The sequence below is a fragment of the Theropithecus gelada genome, chromosome 9 (assembly GCF_003255815.1).
Source record: "Theropithecus gelada isolate Dixy chromosome 9, Tgel_1.0, whole genome shotgun sequence".
Taxonomy (NCBI): Eukaryota; Metazoa; Chordata; class Mammalia; order Primates; family Cercopithecidae; genus Theropithecus; species Theropithecus gelada.
In genome coordinates this window covers 89307467-89323647 of record NC_037677.1, presented here as the reverse complement: position 1 = coordinate 89323647, position 16181 = coordinate 89307467, and the positions used below count along the sequence as shown (strand labels likewise).

Genomic DNA, 16181 nt, shown 5'->3' with positions numbered 1-16181 from the left:
CTCTTTGCTGTACTCTCACAGGGACGCTCTCTTAAAAGCAATATACTTGCTGTCAATAGCTAGGGGGAAAAAGAATAGGTCATTAAAAGGAAACTATCATTATTCCTACCTATGTCATTACTCCCTACTAAGATCTAAATTCAGAATATCCTACCACAGGACAAAATATACTGTTTCTAACATGATTTTACCCTTAACAGAAATTTGTGCAAAAATGGAAAGGAAGGAACTCCTAATATAGTTCCTTGATTAAGAATTAAAGGAGACTTCTCCTTTATTTGGCACCCTGGAAGTTTTTACACCTCAAGACAATGCACCATGGTAGTACTGAGTATCAGTGAAGGGTATGATTTTCATTTATAAAGTAAACATGGTAGCCTTCAAAATGGCCTCCAAAGATCCCCACCTCATGGTATTCATACCCTTGTGTGGTCCTCTCCCACAATGCACCTGAGTTAATCTATGTGACGAATAGGATAAAGCAGAAGTAATGATATGTCACTTCTGAGATTGTGTTATGAAAGGAATTATGGCTTCCATCTTGGTTTCTCTCCTGGATGACTCCCTCTGGGGGAAGCCAGCTGCCATGTCATGAGGACTTTCAAGCAGCCTGGTAGACAACCCATGTGGCAAGGAACTGAGGCCTTCCACCAACAGCCATCATAGAGGCAAATCCTCCAGTCCCTGTTAAGTCTTCAGATGACAGCAGTCCTCACTGACATCTTGACTAGAATCTCATAAGAGACCTGTAGCCAGAACCACCTAGCTAAGCCACTCCCTGACTGCTAACCCTGTGAAATAATACTGTTTGTTGTTTTAAGGTAGTGTGTTATTCAGCAATTGATAACTAATATGGTCAGTATCTTAGGTAGCTGTCCTAGAAACAGAATCTGAGATCAATGATAAACTAAAAAAATGTTCAAGAAGGAAACTTTTCAAGAAGTGAAGAAAGTAAAAGGAACAAGAGGAAACCAACCAAGGGTACCATCTCAGGTAAAAAAAATTGGGTGCCTGATTCCACACTGCAACTTTAGAGCATAAGTTATACCTCAGTGTTGTCCTAATCTAGGCAAGGAATCTAGGCTTTCAAACACCATATCCACAAACCGTAACTGATTAATCTCAACCCTGGTAATCTGATGTGGGGTAGCTTCTAGCTGAAAAGGGACCGAAAAGAATCTGAGCAGAGCACCAATAGTAAGAGAAGAACTATTGTGAAGACAGGTTGGGGTTCCCAAACAGATCGTTTTTAGAAAGAAAGCTATGGACCTAAAATTTATTTCCCTAAAGTTTCTAGCCCAGGGCCCCTTGGAAAGCCTTCATATACCCTTAAAAACTCCTAGGGCAGCAATTTGCACACTAAATTATTCAGTATTCATCAGATAATTAGGAAATTAACTCATTCAATATTCAGTATTCTAAGAAAAATGATCCCTAAACTCAAAGTTTAGGACACAGCCAGCTAAGAAAAGTCAGATAAGCTCTTAGGACTTCTCAAAGTCTGAAAAATAATAAGCTACAATAAGCTACATTGTGAATATTGTGTGTAGCATTTTCCAAAGAGAATCCCTTGTTTTGAGATTATACCTATTTTCCTTTCATGGAATACTCATATTTTATCAAATAGAGTAGGATATCTTAGGATTTTGGACATAGAGCTTTTTTGGCTAAAACAGACTTATAGTCAACAGTCCTTGAAATCATACATATTAATGTAACCCTTTTATAATAACCCCTTTAACATTTACTGCCTGCTATTTTATACCGGGTCCTATACCAAGCACTTTTATCATTTATATTGACTCTAATACCCAACATAGCCTCAGAAATTGTTAACCATATTTTGCAAATGAGGAACTCAAATAAGAGAAGTAATTTTCCCAATGCTATAATGCTGGGAAATGGGAGGACTGGAATAATGAGTAGAAGGAGGAGGACTTGCAATAATACTAAGAAATTAGTGGCTGGCCACGGTGGCTCATGCCTGTAATCCCAGCACTTTGGGAGGCCGAGGTGGGCAGATCACCTGAGGTCAGAAGTTCGAGACCAGGTTAGCCAACATGGAGAAACCCTGTCTCTACCAAAAATACAAAAATTAGTGAGGCTTGGTGGCGGGCACCTGTAATTCCAGCTACTTGAGAAGCTAAGGCAGTAGAATCGCTTGAACCCAGGAGGCAAAGGTTGCAGTAAGCCAAGATTGCGCCACTGCATTCCAGCCTGGGCAACAGAGCGAGACTCTGCCTCAAAAAAAGAAATTAGCTTTACCAAATAATTTTTGGTCATAAATACCAGCCAGAAGTTATCATGCTAATGAAAGTTTATTAAATTTATAGCATAAAACAGTAAGACCATACTGTAAACTCCACCTCTACAAAAAATACAAACATTAGCCAAGGATGGTGGCATGAGCCTGTAGTCCCAGCTACTTGGGAGACACAAGTGAGAGAATCACTTGAGCCCAAAGAGGTCAAGGCTGCAGTGAGTTGTGATCATGCCACTGCACTCCATCTTGGGTGACAGAGCAAGACCCTGTCTGAAAAGAAACGAAAAGAAAAGAAAAGAGAAAACAGTAGCACAAAGAAGAGGGTATTAATATAACTAAATTGTTTTAAAGTAAGATGTTAATTGCAATTCTCAGGGCAAATACTAAAAAAATAGGCCAGGCTAGGTGGCTTTCACCTATAATCCCGGCACTTTGGGAGGCTGAGACTGGTGGATCGCCTAAGGTCAGGAGTTTGAGATCAGCCTGGCCAACAAGATGAAACCCCATCTCTACTAAAAAAAATACAAAAAATTAGCTGGCCATGGTGGTGGGTACCTGTAAACCCAGCTACTCGGGAGGCTGAGGCAGGAGAATCACTTGAACCCAGGAAGCGGAGGTTGCAGTGAGCTTGAGATCATGCCATTAGACTCCACCCTGGGCAACAAGAGCAAAACTCTATCACAAAAAAAAAAAAAAAAAAAAAAACAAAAAACGGGAAATGACAAAGGAAATGAAATGGTACATAAGAAAATATCTATTTAATGCACAAGAGGGTACTAATGGAGGAATAAAGGAACAAAAAAGATATAAGACATGTTAAAACAAATGGCGAATATCATAGCAGACATAAATCCTACCTTATCAGTAATTACGTTAAATGTAAATGAATTAAACACTCCAATTGAAAGGCAGAGATCAGCAGACTGGATTTGAAAAAAACAGCCTGAACTATGTGTTACCTACAGGAGACACACTTTAGATTCAAAGATACAAAGAGACTGAAAGTAAAAGGATGGAGAAAAACATGCTATGCCAAGAGTGCTCAAAAGAAAGCTGGAGTGGCTATACTAATTAAAGCCAAACAGACCTTAAGACAAAAAACATTATGAAAAAAGATATTTTATGATATTTTTTAAAAGGTCAATCCATCAGGAAGACGTAACAATTATAAACATCTATTCACCTGCCAACAAGGCCCTAAAAATACATGAATAAAAAACTGGCAAAACTGAAAGAAAAAATGGACAATTCGACAGTTATAGTTGAAGACTCCAATACTTCTACTTTCAATAACAGGACAGGTAGAAGACCAACAAGGAAGTAAAAGACGTGAACAACCCTATAAATCAACTACACCTAAGAGATATCTATAGAACACACCACCTAATAACAGCCAGATACACATTTTTGGTGTTTTGGGGAGTGGTTGGGGGGTAGGTAATGAGTATTTCTGGAATTAGGTAGTGGTAATGGTTGCACATCCTTGTGAATATGCTAAACCACTGAATTGTATACTCCAAAAGGGTAAGTTTTTTGGTATGTGCATTAGATCTCAATAAAGCAGTTATTTTAAAAAAGGAACATTAAATAAAAAATAAGAGCAATGTAGTATGGAATACACACATAGAAGTAACTTATAAGGACTGTGATGCAACAACAGCACAAAGGCAATAGGGAGAAATGGAAGTATACTATTACAAGGTTCTTAAAATAGACATGAAGTGGTATATCACTTGAAATTACACTATGATAAGTAAACAAAAAATATAAGTGCCTTACACACGGTGGATATTTCACAAATAATTATGTGAAGATTTTCAGCATATGATCAATTTTTAAGGCCTAAAATATATATATGCCTTTTAAATAATATAAAGCTATATATACATAAATATAAAACATACTTACCAAAACAGAATAAATGTGCAAACATCGATAAACAGGTGAAAAATCAACAAGATCCTGAACAGTTAAGACCTGAAAATTAAACCATTTTAAAAAAAATTACAGGTCAAATCATTAGACCACCATTAGATAATGTAAAGTTAAAGACAGGCGAAAAGATTAATGAACTTTGTGTTAGAATATGTATTCAATTCCCCCATAGAAAGCATATACTATAAACACAAAATCTTCTTTATTTTGTTTTGGCATTTCTTCAGCAGTTTATTCTTTGTAGTATGTTTATTATCACTGTTGACTGTTTTCAATTTAAGATAACAAAGGGGAGAAATTGTATATTTTTAATATGTATGACAGATTAACAGAAAATTGCTATGGATAACCAGATACCTCATTACTGTTCTGGGTAAAAATGATACATAGATTTTTTGATTTAGCTATAGACAAAGTTCCCGTTCTTATGCAGCTATATCATATGATCGGTCATTATTGCACTGAATTAAAGACACTATCAGTATTATTTTACGGACCACTAAGAAAGAAAAAAACACTACCACTTAAAACTATAACACCATCAACTTTAAGATGTGTCCTATATTCCGAAATGTTATATGAAAAAAAAAAGCTTATAATTGATGAAATGTAGTACTATAAAGTTTCTCAAACTTGAGAAATACATAAACCCTTTTTAAAGGAACACATTTGTACTCACGTGAATCTCCAGGGTGAACTTAAAATTATTTTTAATATAATATTGCTTATTAGGAAAAATGATAAAAACAAAATGTAGTGCAGTATAGTAGTAAAATAGATCTGAGAGAACAGGGAAACAACCAAGCTCCTCTAAGAGTATAGGTCTGGGGGTAAGGCATGATGGTGATGCTCTCAGCAGGAAAGATATACAGAACAGGAAGGGGAAAATTGAAGTAAGAAGACTAAATGGTCTTTTTTCAACATGCTGAACCTCAAAGGAGAAAATAACACAGAGGTCCTCTGAATATTAATATACATTAGTATACATGTATCACCCCATCCTCAGATATACAGCAGAAATGTACATAGTGGCTGGGTGTGGTGGCTCACACCTATAACCCCAGCACTTTAAGAGGCCAAAGCAGAAGGACCACTTGAAGCCAGGAGTTCAAGACCAGCCTGGGAAACACAGCAGTTTCCCATCTTTATAAAAAAATACAAAAAAATTAGCTGGATATAGTATATACAGGAACGTGCCTGTAGTTCCAACTACTTGGGAGGCTGAAGCAGGAGAAGCATTTGAACACGAGAGTTTGAGGTTACAGTAAGTCATGATTATGCCAACTGCACTCCAGCCTGGGTGACAGAGTAAGACCCTGTCTCAAAAAAAAAAAAAGAAAGAAAGAAAGAAAGAAAGAAATGCACATAGTAAACACTCAGCTGTTCATCCATTCACAAATGCAGTCATGAGCACACAGTCATATGGTTCAACTAAAAGTTCTTACTGTATCCCAATTATGTCCTTAGAAAAAGAATTTAAAATATATTGGCAAGGCAAAACTTATAAATTAATTGGGAATAACTAGGTTCCTATGACATTAGCTAAATTTAAAAAAAAAATTTTTGAAGAAGATGATAAAAGGTAAGTTCAATAGAAGATTTTGTGGAGATAATTTATTTTTTTGGAATGCAGGTCTCACTCTGTCACCCAGGCTGGTGTGTAGTGACATGATCACAGCTCACTGCATCCTCAACCTCCCAAGGCTCAGTGATTCTCCCACCTCAGCCTCCCAAGTAGCTGGGAATACAGGCACTACACCTGGCATTTTTTTTGTATTTTTTTGTAGGAAAGGGGTTTCACCATGTTGGCCAGGCAGGTCTCGAACTCCTGGCTCAAACGATCCGCCCACCTCGGCCTCCCAAAGTCCTAGCATTACAGGCACAAGCCACGGCATCAGGCCCTGTAGAAAAAACTTTCAAAAGCAATAGGATGCCAGGCATGGTGGCTCACACCTGTAACCTCAGCACTTTGGGAGGCTGAGTGAGAGGATAATTTGAGGCCAAGATAATTTGAGTTCAAGACCAGCCTTGGTAACACAGTGAGACCTCTGTCTCTATAAGAATTTTTTTTTTTTAATTAGCCAGGCATGGTGATGGCATGCTTGTAGTCCCAGCTACTAGGGAGACTGAAGTGGGAGGAACACTTGGACCCAGAAGTTGCAGGCTGTAGTGAGCTATGACTACACCACTACACTCACGGGCAACAGAGTGAGCACTATCTCTTAAAAAAAAAAAAAAGAACGAGAGAATGAATTTGGATATAGAAGTTGAAAGAAAGAAAATATTTAAGGATAATTTTAAGGTTTCTAGACTTACTAGGACTTTTTATTCATTAAACGACTTTAATCGTATTAGAGTTATTTTGTAGTATTTCAGCACCAACTTTTTAAAAAGGTAGACTATCCAGAATTAGGTCAAATGACAAGACATTACGACAAAAATCTGACAACAGGTAATTCAAATATAAGTAATCGCTATAAAAATAATTAGATTTGGGCGCAGTGGCCCACACCTGTAATCCCAGCACTTTGGGAAGCCAAGGTGGATGGATCACCAGGCCGGGAGTTCGAGACCAGCCTGGCCAGCATGGTGAAACCCTGTCTCTACCAAAAATACAAAAATTAGCCAGCCAGGCGTGGTGGCGCACGCCTGTAATCCCAGCTACTTGGGAGGCTGAGGCAGAAGAATTGCTTGAATCCGGGAGGCAGAGGTTGCAGTGAGCTGAGGTTGTGCCACTGCACTCCAGCCTGGGTGACAGAGCGAGACCCCGTCTCAAAACAAAAAAATTAGATTTACACTTTTACTACAGATTCCACTACCAGAGATTTACAAATATAATCTACAATATATCGTGTTTATCTGTAAATTATCTAGCCTAACATTTCAGATGACTCCATTGCCCTAATAGTTCAGTACAGTCTGATTGACTTTGTCAACTTGAAGTAAAAATATATAGAGACAAATTTCCAAGCAAAAAAATTTGAGAATAAACAAAAAAATAGGATTACAATCCAGGACATGCATAGACCAGGGTGGTCTCTGGCATGTCTGGAGAACAAAGAAGGTTAGGGTTTTATTGGGGAAACAGATTGTTATGCAAATTGTTTTGAAAGAAAGTTCACTGGTGAGTGTCACTAGTTGCTAGAAAGGACTTGTAATTTTGGAGTTATGGTTAGGCCCTTACAGTTTTGGATTGACCTTGTGAGATAGTTGTTTGTTTTTTGTCTTTTTTTTGAGACACAATCTCACTCTGTCTTCCAGGCTGGAGTACAGTGACACAATGTTGGCTTACTGCAACCTCCGCCTCCTGGGTTCAAGCAGTTCTCGTGTCTCAGCTTCCCAAGTAGCTGGGAGTAGAGGTGCCCAGTACCATGCCCAGCTAATTTTTATATTTTTAGTAGAAACAGAGTTTCACCATGTTGGCCAGGCTGGTCTTGAACTCCTGCCTCAAATGATCCACCCACCTCGACTTCTCAAAGTGCTGGGATTACTAGTGTGAGCCACTGTGCCTGGCCTGTTTTGAAACAGATAATTGTTCACATATAAGTGGCTAGCTGTCTTTGCAGGGCTGATGCAGTAAGCTATGATTTCAAAAAATTTATTGTGATAGTTCCTGATACCAGGCAAATCGTCCATGACAGCCCTCCCTTCACGGCCTTCTCAGCCTCTATTTTGTCAAAGTTTGACACACGTGATTCCATTTTGACTCTGACAACTTTTACAACATAAATTCATTTTGCATATGGGAAGACTGAATCACACAAATGTACATGACAATCCAAAAAAAAAAATTATCTAATAATAGAAAAGAAAGAAAGAAACCCATCACCTCCTCTTCATTCTCATCCTCTTCTTCAAGTGAATGTTTCAATACAGTTTCATTCCTTTCCTCTGGAATCCTATCATGATTTATATACATATTCTTCCCAAATTTCATTTTATTTTGTTTCTGCAGAGAAACACTGAAGGTTTTCTGATGCTGTGCCTATTTTGAAGAGACAAAAATTCAGATTATTTCAAAACTGATTATGGTCAAAACTGGTTCAAAAAATTTGTTCATAGTTGTTTTTTATCTTTTTAATGTCTGTAGGTATAGAATCTATAGTGATGTCCCCTTTCTCATTCATGATTTTTGTCTTCTCACTTCCTTTTTAAAACAAAAACAAAAACAAACAAACAAAAAAAAACAGGGTCTCACTCTGTCATCCAGGTTGGAGTATAGTGGCACCATCACAGCTCACTGCAGCCTCAACCTCCCCAGGCTTCGGTGATCCTCCTACCTCAACCTCCAGAGGAGTTGGGACTACAGGCATACACCACCACACCCAGCTAATGTTTGTGTTTTTGTTTTTGTTTTTGTATTTTTTTTGTAAAATGGGGTTTTGCCATGTTGCCCAGGCTGGTCTCAAACCCCTGACTCAAGCAATCCACCTGCCCTGGCCTCCCAAAGTGCTAGGATTACAGGCGTGACCCACCACACCCAGCTTCTCTTCCTTTTTAAACAGTCTTAAAATTACGTAGAACTATGTATTTTCCTCAGTTAGCATATTGTGTGTTGGCAAGGAAGACTGGCCAACACTCTTTGGCCATACTCCCAACTTCCTGAATTAGCCATTAACCTCACAGAAGGAACTATAACATCAGGTTGCAAGCTTATTTTACTTCCCACTGAAAATGCCCAGTTTGGGAAGACTAAGAATGCAGAAGCTGTTATCTCACAACTGATCATTGACAAAAAACAACATTTACACAGAATAAAAAGTTGAGAACCCTCATATTTTTAGGCATTTTAGTAATACTTCCCTATCAGAACTTCATTACCAGAAATAGAAAAAAATATAAACTTAATTCCAGGATTTTAATTTCCTTACACACTGTGAGACATTCTCTCTGCTTTGATGAGTCAGATTGTTGCTATTCTGTTCTGTCAGCACATAGATAGGTCATGCGCTGGCTCTTTTAGGTGAGTTCTCTCTAAGGCATATGTAACTGCATATCAGCCCTTCTCTACTCTTAGGTTATCAGACCATGCAAGATGCAGTAATCTGGCTCCTCTCTTACCTAGACTTTGATCCTGGCTGCCCCCCAGAGGCTCGTACTGGAGAAAATTATTATCACTCCTGTGTATTCCTTTACCCTCTGTGCCCAAACTAACTTTGTCAATGATTTTCGGTCCTCAGAGTATAAAATCATTTATTTAGAGTACTGTTTCCAAATTATGTTATGCACAAAATTAACCATTCACACAGTAAAAACACATGTTCCTTGAAAAAAGGGTTCTAAGCTCAAATGAGTTATATAAATATTACATATTATATCCTCCTTCTAGGAGATTTACAATTCATAAGTAAATAAATCTGTTTAACTTTATTTAACCTAGGTTTCCAAAATTTATGTGACTATTTAGTCCCTTTGTTCTCCCTAGAGCAGTGGTCCCCAGCCTTCTCTTGTGGGGGGATGGTTTCAGATGAAACTGTTCCACCTCAGATGATCAGGCATTCGATTCTCATAAGGAGCGCACAACCTAGATGCCTCGCATGCACAGTTCACAATAGGGTTCGCGCTTCTATGAGAATCGAATGCCGCTGATCTGACAGGAGGCGGAGCTCAGGCAGTAATCCTCTTTAGCAAGCCACTCACCTCCTGCTGTGTGGCCTGGTTACTAACAGGCCACAGACAGGTACCAGTCTGCGGCTGGGGGGCTAGGAACCCCAGCCCTAGAGAGCAATATTAACATGTGTGCCAGAGAACATCATATGGAAAATGTTAACTTATCCAATATAAATTTTAGATATCTATTGCTAATTAAACATTAGACAAGAGTGGATTCATCTCTCATATTAGAATTTTTAAAATTCTCCCTAGACAATCTAAAACTCAGCTCTAAACTAATTTTCAAAAATAACTTTTTTGTGCCACTCATGTTAGGCATAATAGCTAGATCCCAGGAAGGCAAAAATAAGCAGGGCAAAATCCTTCACTTAAAAAATTCACAGTCTAGTTAAGAACATAAAAAAACCAATTGTAGTGTAAAAAGTACAATGGTATACACACTGAGGATGAAGTGACCATCTCTCACTGGCAGCAGTGTAATGGGTGATAGCAGAAGATTTCACAGACAAGGTGATGCTCAAGCCAGCTTTTGGGAGGAAAAAGCAGGAATTCATCTGACTGAGCAATGTGAAAGAATGGAAGACATTCTTGGTGAACAGCTAGTATATTCCAAAATCTTAAGACAGCAGATACTGCTAGACCATAGAAGGGAGACAAGTAGCAAGATGAGACTGAGGAACTTCGACTTAGGTAAAAGGTAACAGGGAATCACTTAAGATGAAGTGGTGTGGTCTTGTTTGCATTTTAGGACAGTAACCAAAAGGAAAAGAACATACAGATACAGATAAGGAAAACAAATGATTCTATATAACAGTTCAGTTATGTAGGGGGGAAACAGAATCTACAGGTATTTAGAAGCAGAAGTGATAGTTACTAAGTAGGACTTAGTAACAAATAACATAAATAGTATCAATACTCCTGAAAAGTTTAAAATATTCCCCAGTTACTGGATTGTGGAAACAGGAGACACTACTATCTGAGATAGTAAATGTAAGAAAAATAGATTTAGGAAAAAGAGAATGGGTTTATTTTTAGAAATGCTGGGTTTGGGGTAGCTATAAGATATTTAAGTGAATACATAAGTCCATCCATCCATAAAAGGGATATAAGATCACGGAATTAAGCACAGGATACAGAGTGCACCCAAAGGAGGGAGCTCTTTGCAAAGTATGAGCTTTACACTCATGCCACCTATAAGATTCCAGAACTAAACTGTGACTCTGCCAAACTGAGCAGAGCAGATGAGAGACTTCAGGAGGCTTCTCATACACACACACACACACACACACACACACACACACACAGAGAGAGAGAGAGAGAGAGAGAGAGAGAGAAACCCACAAGAAATTGAAAGGTGGCCTGAAGGGATACCAAGACAGAACAAAATACAATTTTTCTTATCAAATCTTGAGAAGTCTAACTCTCACTAGAAGGAAAACTCTCTAACTTCTCAACTCTGTGGAAGTTATTTCCGAAAGAAGAAACTATAAGGAAAAACATCCCCACAGAGAGATGCTAAGAAAAGTTTCTGTATGAAACGTCTGTTTAAACTGCAATGATCGGGAGCTTGATGACTTTTATGAGGAAATAATGATAGTGGACCAAGAAAGTCTATTCTCTCCCAGAAATAAATTATTGTAAATCTTAAATCCTAGGGTCCATGATTTGATGGACTCCCTAAGTGGAAAGAATCCAAAACTGGTCTATGAAAAACAAGTCAAAGAAGACAAGTTTAATATTGACACTTGTAATTAAAATATATAATGGAATATGAACTTTAAACTGTTTGCATTCTCATACTGAAGAAATTTACCAAGTGGTTGTGTTTTTAACCCCCATGGCATGCACAGATTTCCTTGGCCAGAGGTAGGAGAAATAGTATTGAAAACACTGTAATATTGAAGGGAAGAATACAATGGTGAGGACCTCTCCAATGGGGAAGATCCTCACTGACCAGAGGCAATCAGTAAGAAAAACTGAGGAGTTTCCAAAGTAGTTTGTAATATTTGGGGGAAAAAAATCAAGCATTAGAAATCATATAAGAGTGTGCAATGTAAAGACAAAAAGAAGAAATGGTGTTGGGCATTGTTTTATTTCTATGACATTATGAGTTTTAACAGCTCTTAGAAAATTTAATTTTTTAAACTTATTATTAAAATTTTCAAACAGATTAATATCATGAACTCCCATCATTTATCTTCAACTAATATTTTTACATTCTTGTTTCATCTATACCTTTATCCACTCACTCCATATATACTCCAAATTATTATTATTATTATTATTATTTTGAGACAGAGTCTCACTCTGTCACCCAGTCTGGAGTGCAGTGGCGTGATCTCAGCTCACTGCAAGCTCCACCTCCCGGGTTCCCACCATTCTTCTGCCTCAGCCTCCCGAGTAGCTGGGACTACAGGCAACCGCCACCACACCCGGCTAATTTATTTTGTATTTTTAGTAGAGATGGGATTTCACCACATTAGCCAGGATGGTCTTGATCTCCTGACCTCGTGATGCGCCCGACTCGGCCTCCCAAAGTGCTGGGATTACAGGCGTGAGCCACCCCTCCCGGCCCCAAATTATTTTTTATAGTTTTCTATTTATAGTTTATTATTGTTTATAGTTTTTTTTAAGTAGGATATATATATACATTGAAATATATAGCTAAGATCTGTAGAAGTTTGACAAATACATTTTTATCATGGTATAAAACATTTCCATCTCCCCAGAAAGTCCCCTTGTGTCCTTTCCTAGGCAATTTCCCCACCCAGAGGTAACCACTGTTCTAATTTTTTTCATCTTAGTTTTACCTGCTTTCGAATGGCATAAAAATGGAATCACACAATTTGTGCCTTTTTGCATTCAATTTCTGTAGCTCAACATATCTGTGAGATTTATACATGTTGTTGCATTATCAGTAATTCATTCATTTTTATTGCTAGGTAGTACTCCATTGTATGAATATACCACAATTTATGTATCCATTCTCCTTCTGATAGCCATTTGGGCTGTTTCCAGTTTGGGGCTAACTGTGAACAAAGATGCTATGAATATCATGAGGCCATGTTTTCTGTTTCTCACTGATAAACACCTAGCAGTGGAACTGCTGACTCAAAAGGTAGATATATTAACTTCATAACTGCTGAGGCTTTTCCCATTGTTTGTCCATTCATTATTGAACTATAATAGTTTTCAATTCATGGTTAATACTTTTAATTTGTTTTAAATACAGAACAGTTTAGAATCTTAGCGTAAAAAGGCTCCCACTTGCCTCTGTGGCTGCCACTGTTTAGCTAATTCTATACCAGATTTGGCTGGTGATAAAGGATAATATAACACCAAATATATGGAGAAGAATGCTGACAGTTCAGGTGAAGAATTTAAGTTAGACTGATTTTACTTAAAAAAGGAGTAACTGTGAAGCCAAACAAAACACTGATAGAATCCTTTCTAAACAATAACCAGAAAAGAAAAAGGTAAAACAAAACTAAGCATTTTATGTAAGTTAAAGAAGTAAAAAAAAAAAAAAAAAAAAAAGAAGTAAACTTTGGATATTTTCCAGATCCTGTATTACTAAATAATATTAAATCAAAATTATTTTTAATCTCACCTGTTTCATCGCTGTTTCACCTATTTTGTCAGAATGTTTTCGAATGCTTTCCAAAAAGTCTTTGAGATCAGACATGGAGATTTCTTTAATATCCTCACGGAGTTTGGGAAGATTTTCTATCATGAGCTGACAAAACCGGTATTGACTAACCCAGGGAAAGTACACATTCTCTAATTGTTCCATAGTTTTTAGGGCAGAATAGTACCTGTGAGAAGTTAAAAAGAAAACTCTATAAAAAGTTCTTATCACAATAAATTTACAAGTAAGTCTAAATAATCAGTCTTACACTGATTATTCATTAAAAAGGACCTAGTCATAGTTAAACTAAGTAAAATTAATATTTACATCTATTTGTCAAGGACAAACTATAAACCACATAAACAAGCCACAGGCTCAAAGTTCATGGCATACATTAATGTAAAACTTCCTTATTTCACTTCATCTGAATCTATAACATCAAAAGCATTATCATAGTCATCTCAATACCTTAAATGAATATGTATAATTGTTTCAAATTTCTGAATTACAACATTTAGTGATTTGCTATATGATTTTGTATTCTGTCTCCCATCCTAATATCCGTCCACATGGATTCACCATACAAAAAAGTACATAACTTGAATATAATTCTAATTTTAAAAAAATTTATTTAACTTTTTAAAAAATGTCATACTACTATTTAAGGCAATTAGAAATACTGTTAAGTATCACACACACACACACACACAAAACAGGTAAAAATCCACACTGGTAGAGTGCTTTTTCAATTCAACAAATATTTACTGAATATTTATCGGGCTTTGGGGGCTACTATTTCACAGTGTGACATGCTGGGTATGCAGCAATTAGTATAGCCTTTGCCCTAGATAAATTGACATATATTTTCATATACATAATTTAGTTCTCTTTAGACTTCTATGAGGTACACTTCTATGGCAGATATTACAAGTAGCATTCTATAGATGAGAAAACTGAAATACAGAAAAAGAGTATAAAGTTTGGCCAAGATACCATATTAATTGGTAGCAGGACTGAGACCTTACCAAACTGTCAGTTTCCTACAATAATATTCACCACGAAAAATCTATTTGAGAGTTAGGTAGAAGAACTTTAAAAATTAATTACATAGTATTCTATATCTTTCTATTGAATTGGATCACATTAAAATTGGGAAAAGGCATTAATTAATGTACAACAAAATCAAAACTAAGTTGATAGAAACTATGAGACATAAGTGAAAACAAAGTTAAGTTGAAAAGACCCACCGGGCGTGGTGGCTCACACCTGTAATCCCAGCACTTTGGGAGGCTAAGGCAGGCGGGTCACCTGAGATGAGGAATTCAAGACCAGCCTGGCTAACGTTGTGAAATCCTGTCTCTACTAAAAATGCAAAAATTAGCCGGGCATGGCAGTGCACACCTGTAATCCCAGCTACTCAGGAGGCTGAGGCATGAGAATCATTTGAATCTGGGAGGTAGCAGTTGCAGTGAGATCATGCAACTGCATTCCAGCCTGGGTGACAGAGTAAGAAACTTTCTCAAAAAAGAAAAAACAAAACAAAACAAAAAAGACGTTATATTCAAAAGCTGTTTTAAAATACCAATTGGTTTTCTGGCACATACTCTCAAAGACAGAGTATATTCTGCAAATTGTCACAAAATATTACCACTAATTTAAAAATTAGACCATCTAAATTTTATTTTGGTAAACATTAGCATGCTTATAATATAAACAAAATATACATTTGGTCAGAAACTAAAATATTTAGGTGGTGGTATGGGTGGGAGAGCTGTCATTACAATAATTTTGATAATGCCTGAGATATTAAAGGCTTAGATGAAGTGAAATAATGAATTAGGTATTTTCAGTATAACCCATAACATTTTAGATGCAACAGATCAATCAACAGTCAAACCACACTACCTGATCCTGGACTAATTTCCTGATTTTATATGAACTAGGTATATTTCAAAAGTATTCTCTCTACAACAGGTATGGTTTCTGAAAATTCATGCTAATGTCTATAATGTATTTCAAAATACATTTCAAAATAGGATTTCAAAATCCTAAGTGGTGTAGAATAAATGAAAAATATTACCAGTAGTTTTTGCAACATACCACAGACACAGTCAACTTACTTCATAGCACAACTGTGCCTCCCATCTTGGTGCTCCCATGAGACATCATCAGAGGCATGAGAGGTCATAAGACTTACCTAGCACCCACATACACACAACCCAGAAATGTGGAGAGTTAATGTCAGGGGGTTGAACTCTTAACCAATAGGAAAAGCAAGTCAGAGATAAGGTCTCCTTTCCTCTTCTTGAAAAGAAGGTTATGATTTGCAAAAACATATACAACCCTCCCTAAAGGTATTTAAATAACTCAATAACTCACCCTCATATTTGCTCTCTCAACTGATTTCCTGTCTCATTTCCCTTTCCCTAAAACTAGGATTCAGGGAACTTCCCTAGGATTATACTCCCTAAAAAAGTAGTAAAATATATTATTTTTACCTCAGACTCTGCTTTCTGGGAAAATTCCGGTGAAGATATATGGAAAGTTTATCATCTTAGACAGAAAGCAGAAGTCAGAGACCAGGCCCTGGATCCTTTCTAAAATTTAGCCACAAATCTCCTATGTTTTATCTGTTTCTAAATGCAAGCAAAAATGACACTACAATAGATTACCATTTCTCCTTTAGATACACTTAACGCTGTTTTTACAAAATTATAACAGTAATCCATAACCACTAGAAAA

The 16181-nt window shown here is 37.0% G+C and overlaps 1 protein-coding gene across 3 annotated transcripts in view; it reads right to left on the bottom strand.

The window, feature by feature from the left end:
• The window catches only part of EXOC6 (exocyst complex component 6), a 218698-nt gene that overhangs the window by 136028 nt on the left and 66489 nt on the right, over positions 1 to 16181 (bottom strand). For 2 of the 3 annotated variants that reach the window (XM_025396941.1, XM_025396939.1), the window contains 3 exons: positions 13422 to 13626; positions 8028 to 8183; positions 4172 to 4240 (listed from right to left, as the gene is read on the bottom strand). In XM_025396941.1, the coding sequence (XP_025252726.1) occupies positions 4172 to 4240; positions 8028 to 8183; positions 13422 to 13626 (430 nt within the window). The remainder of the gene's footprint in view (positions 1 to 4171; positions 4241 to 8027; positions 8184 to 13421; positions 13627 to 16181) is intronic. The other variant, XM_025396942.1, reaches the window with a different exon arrangement.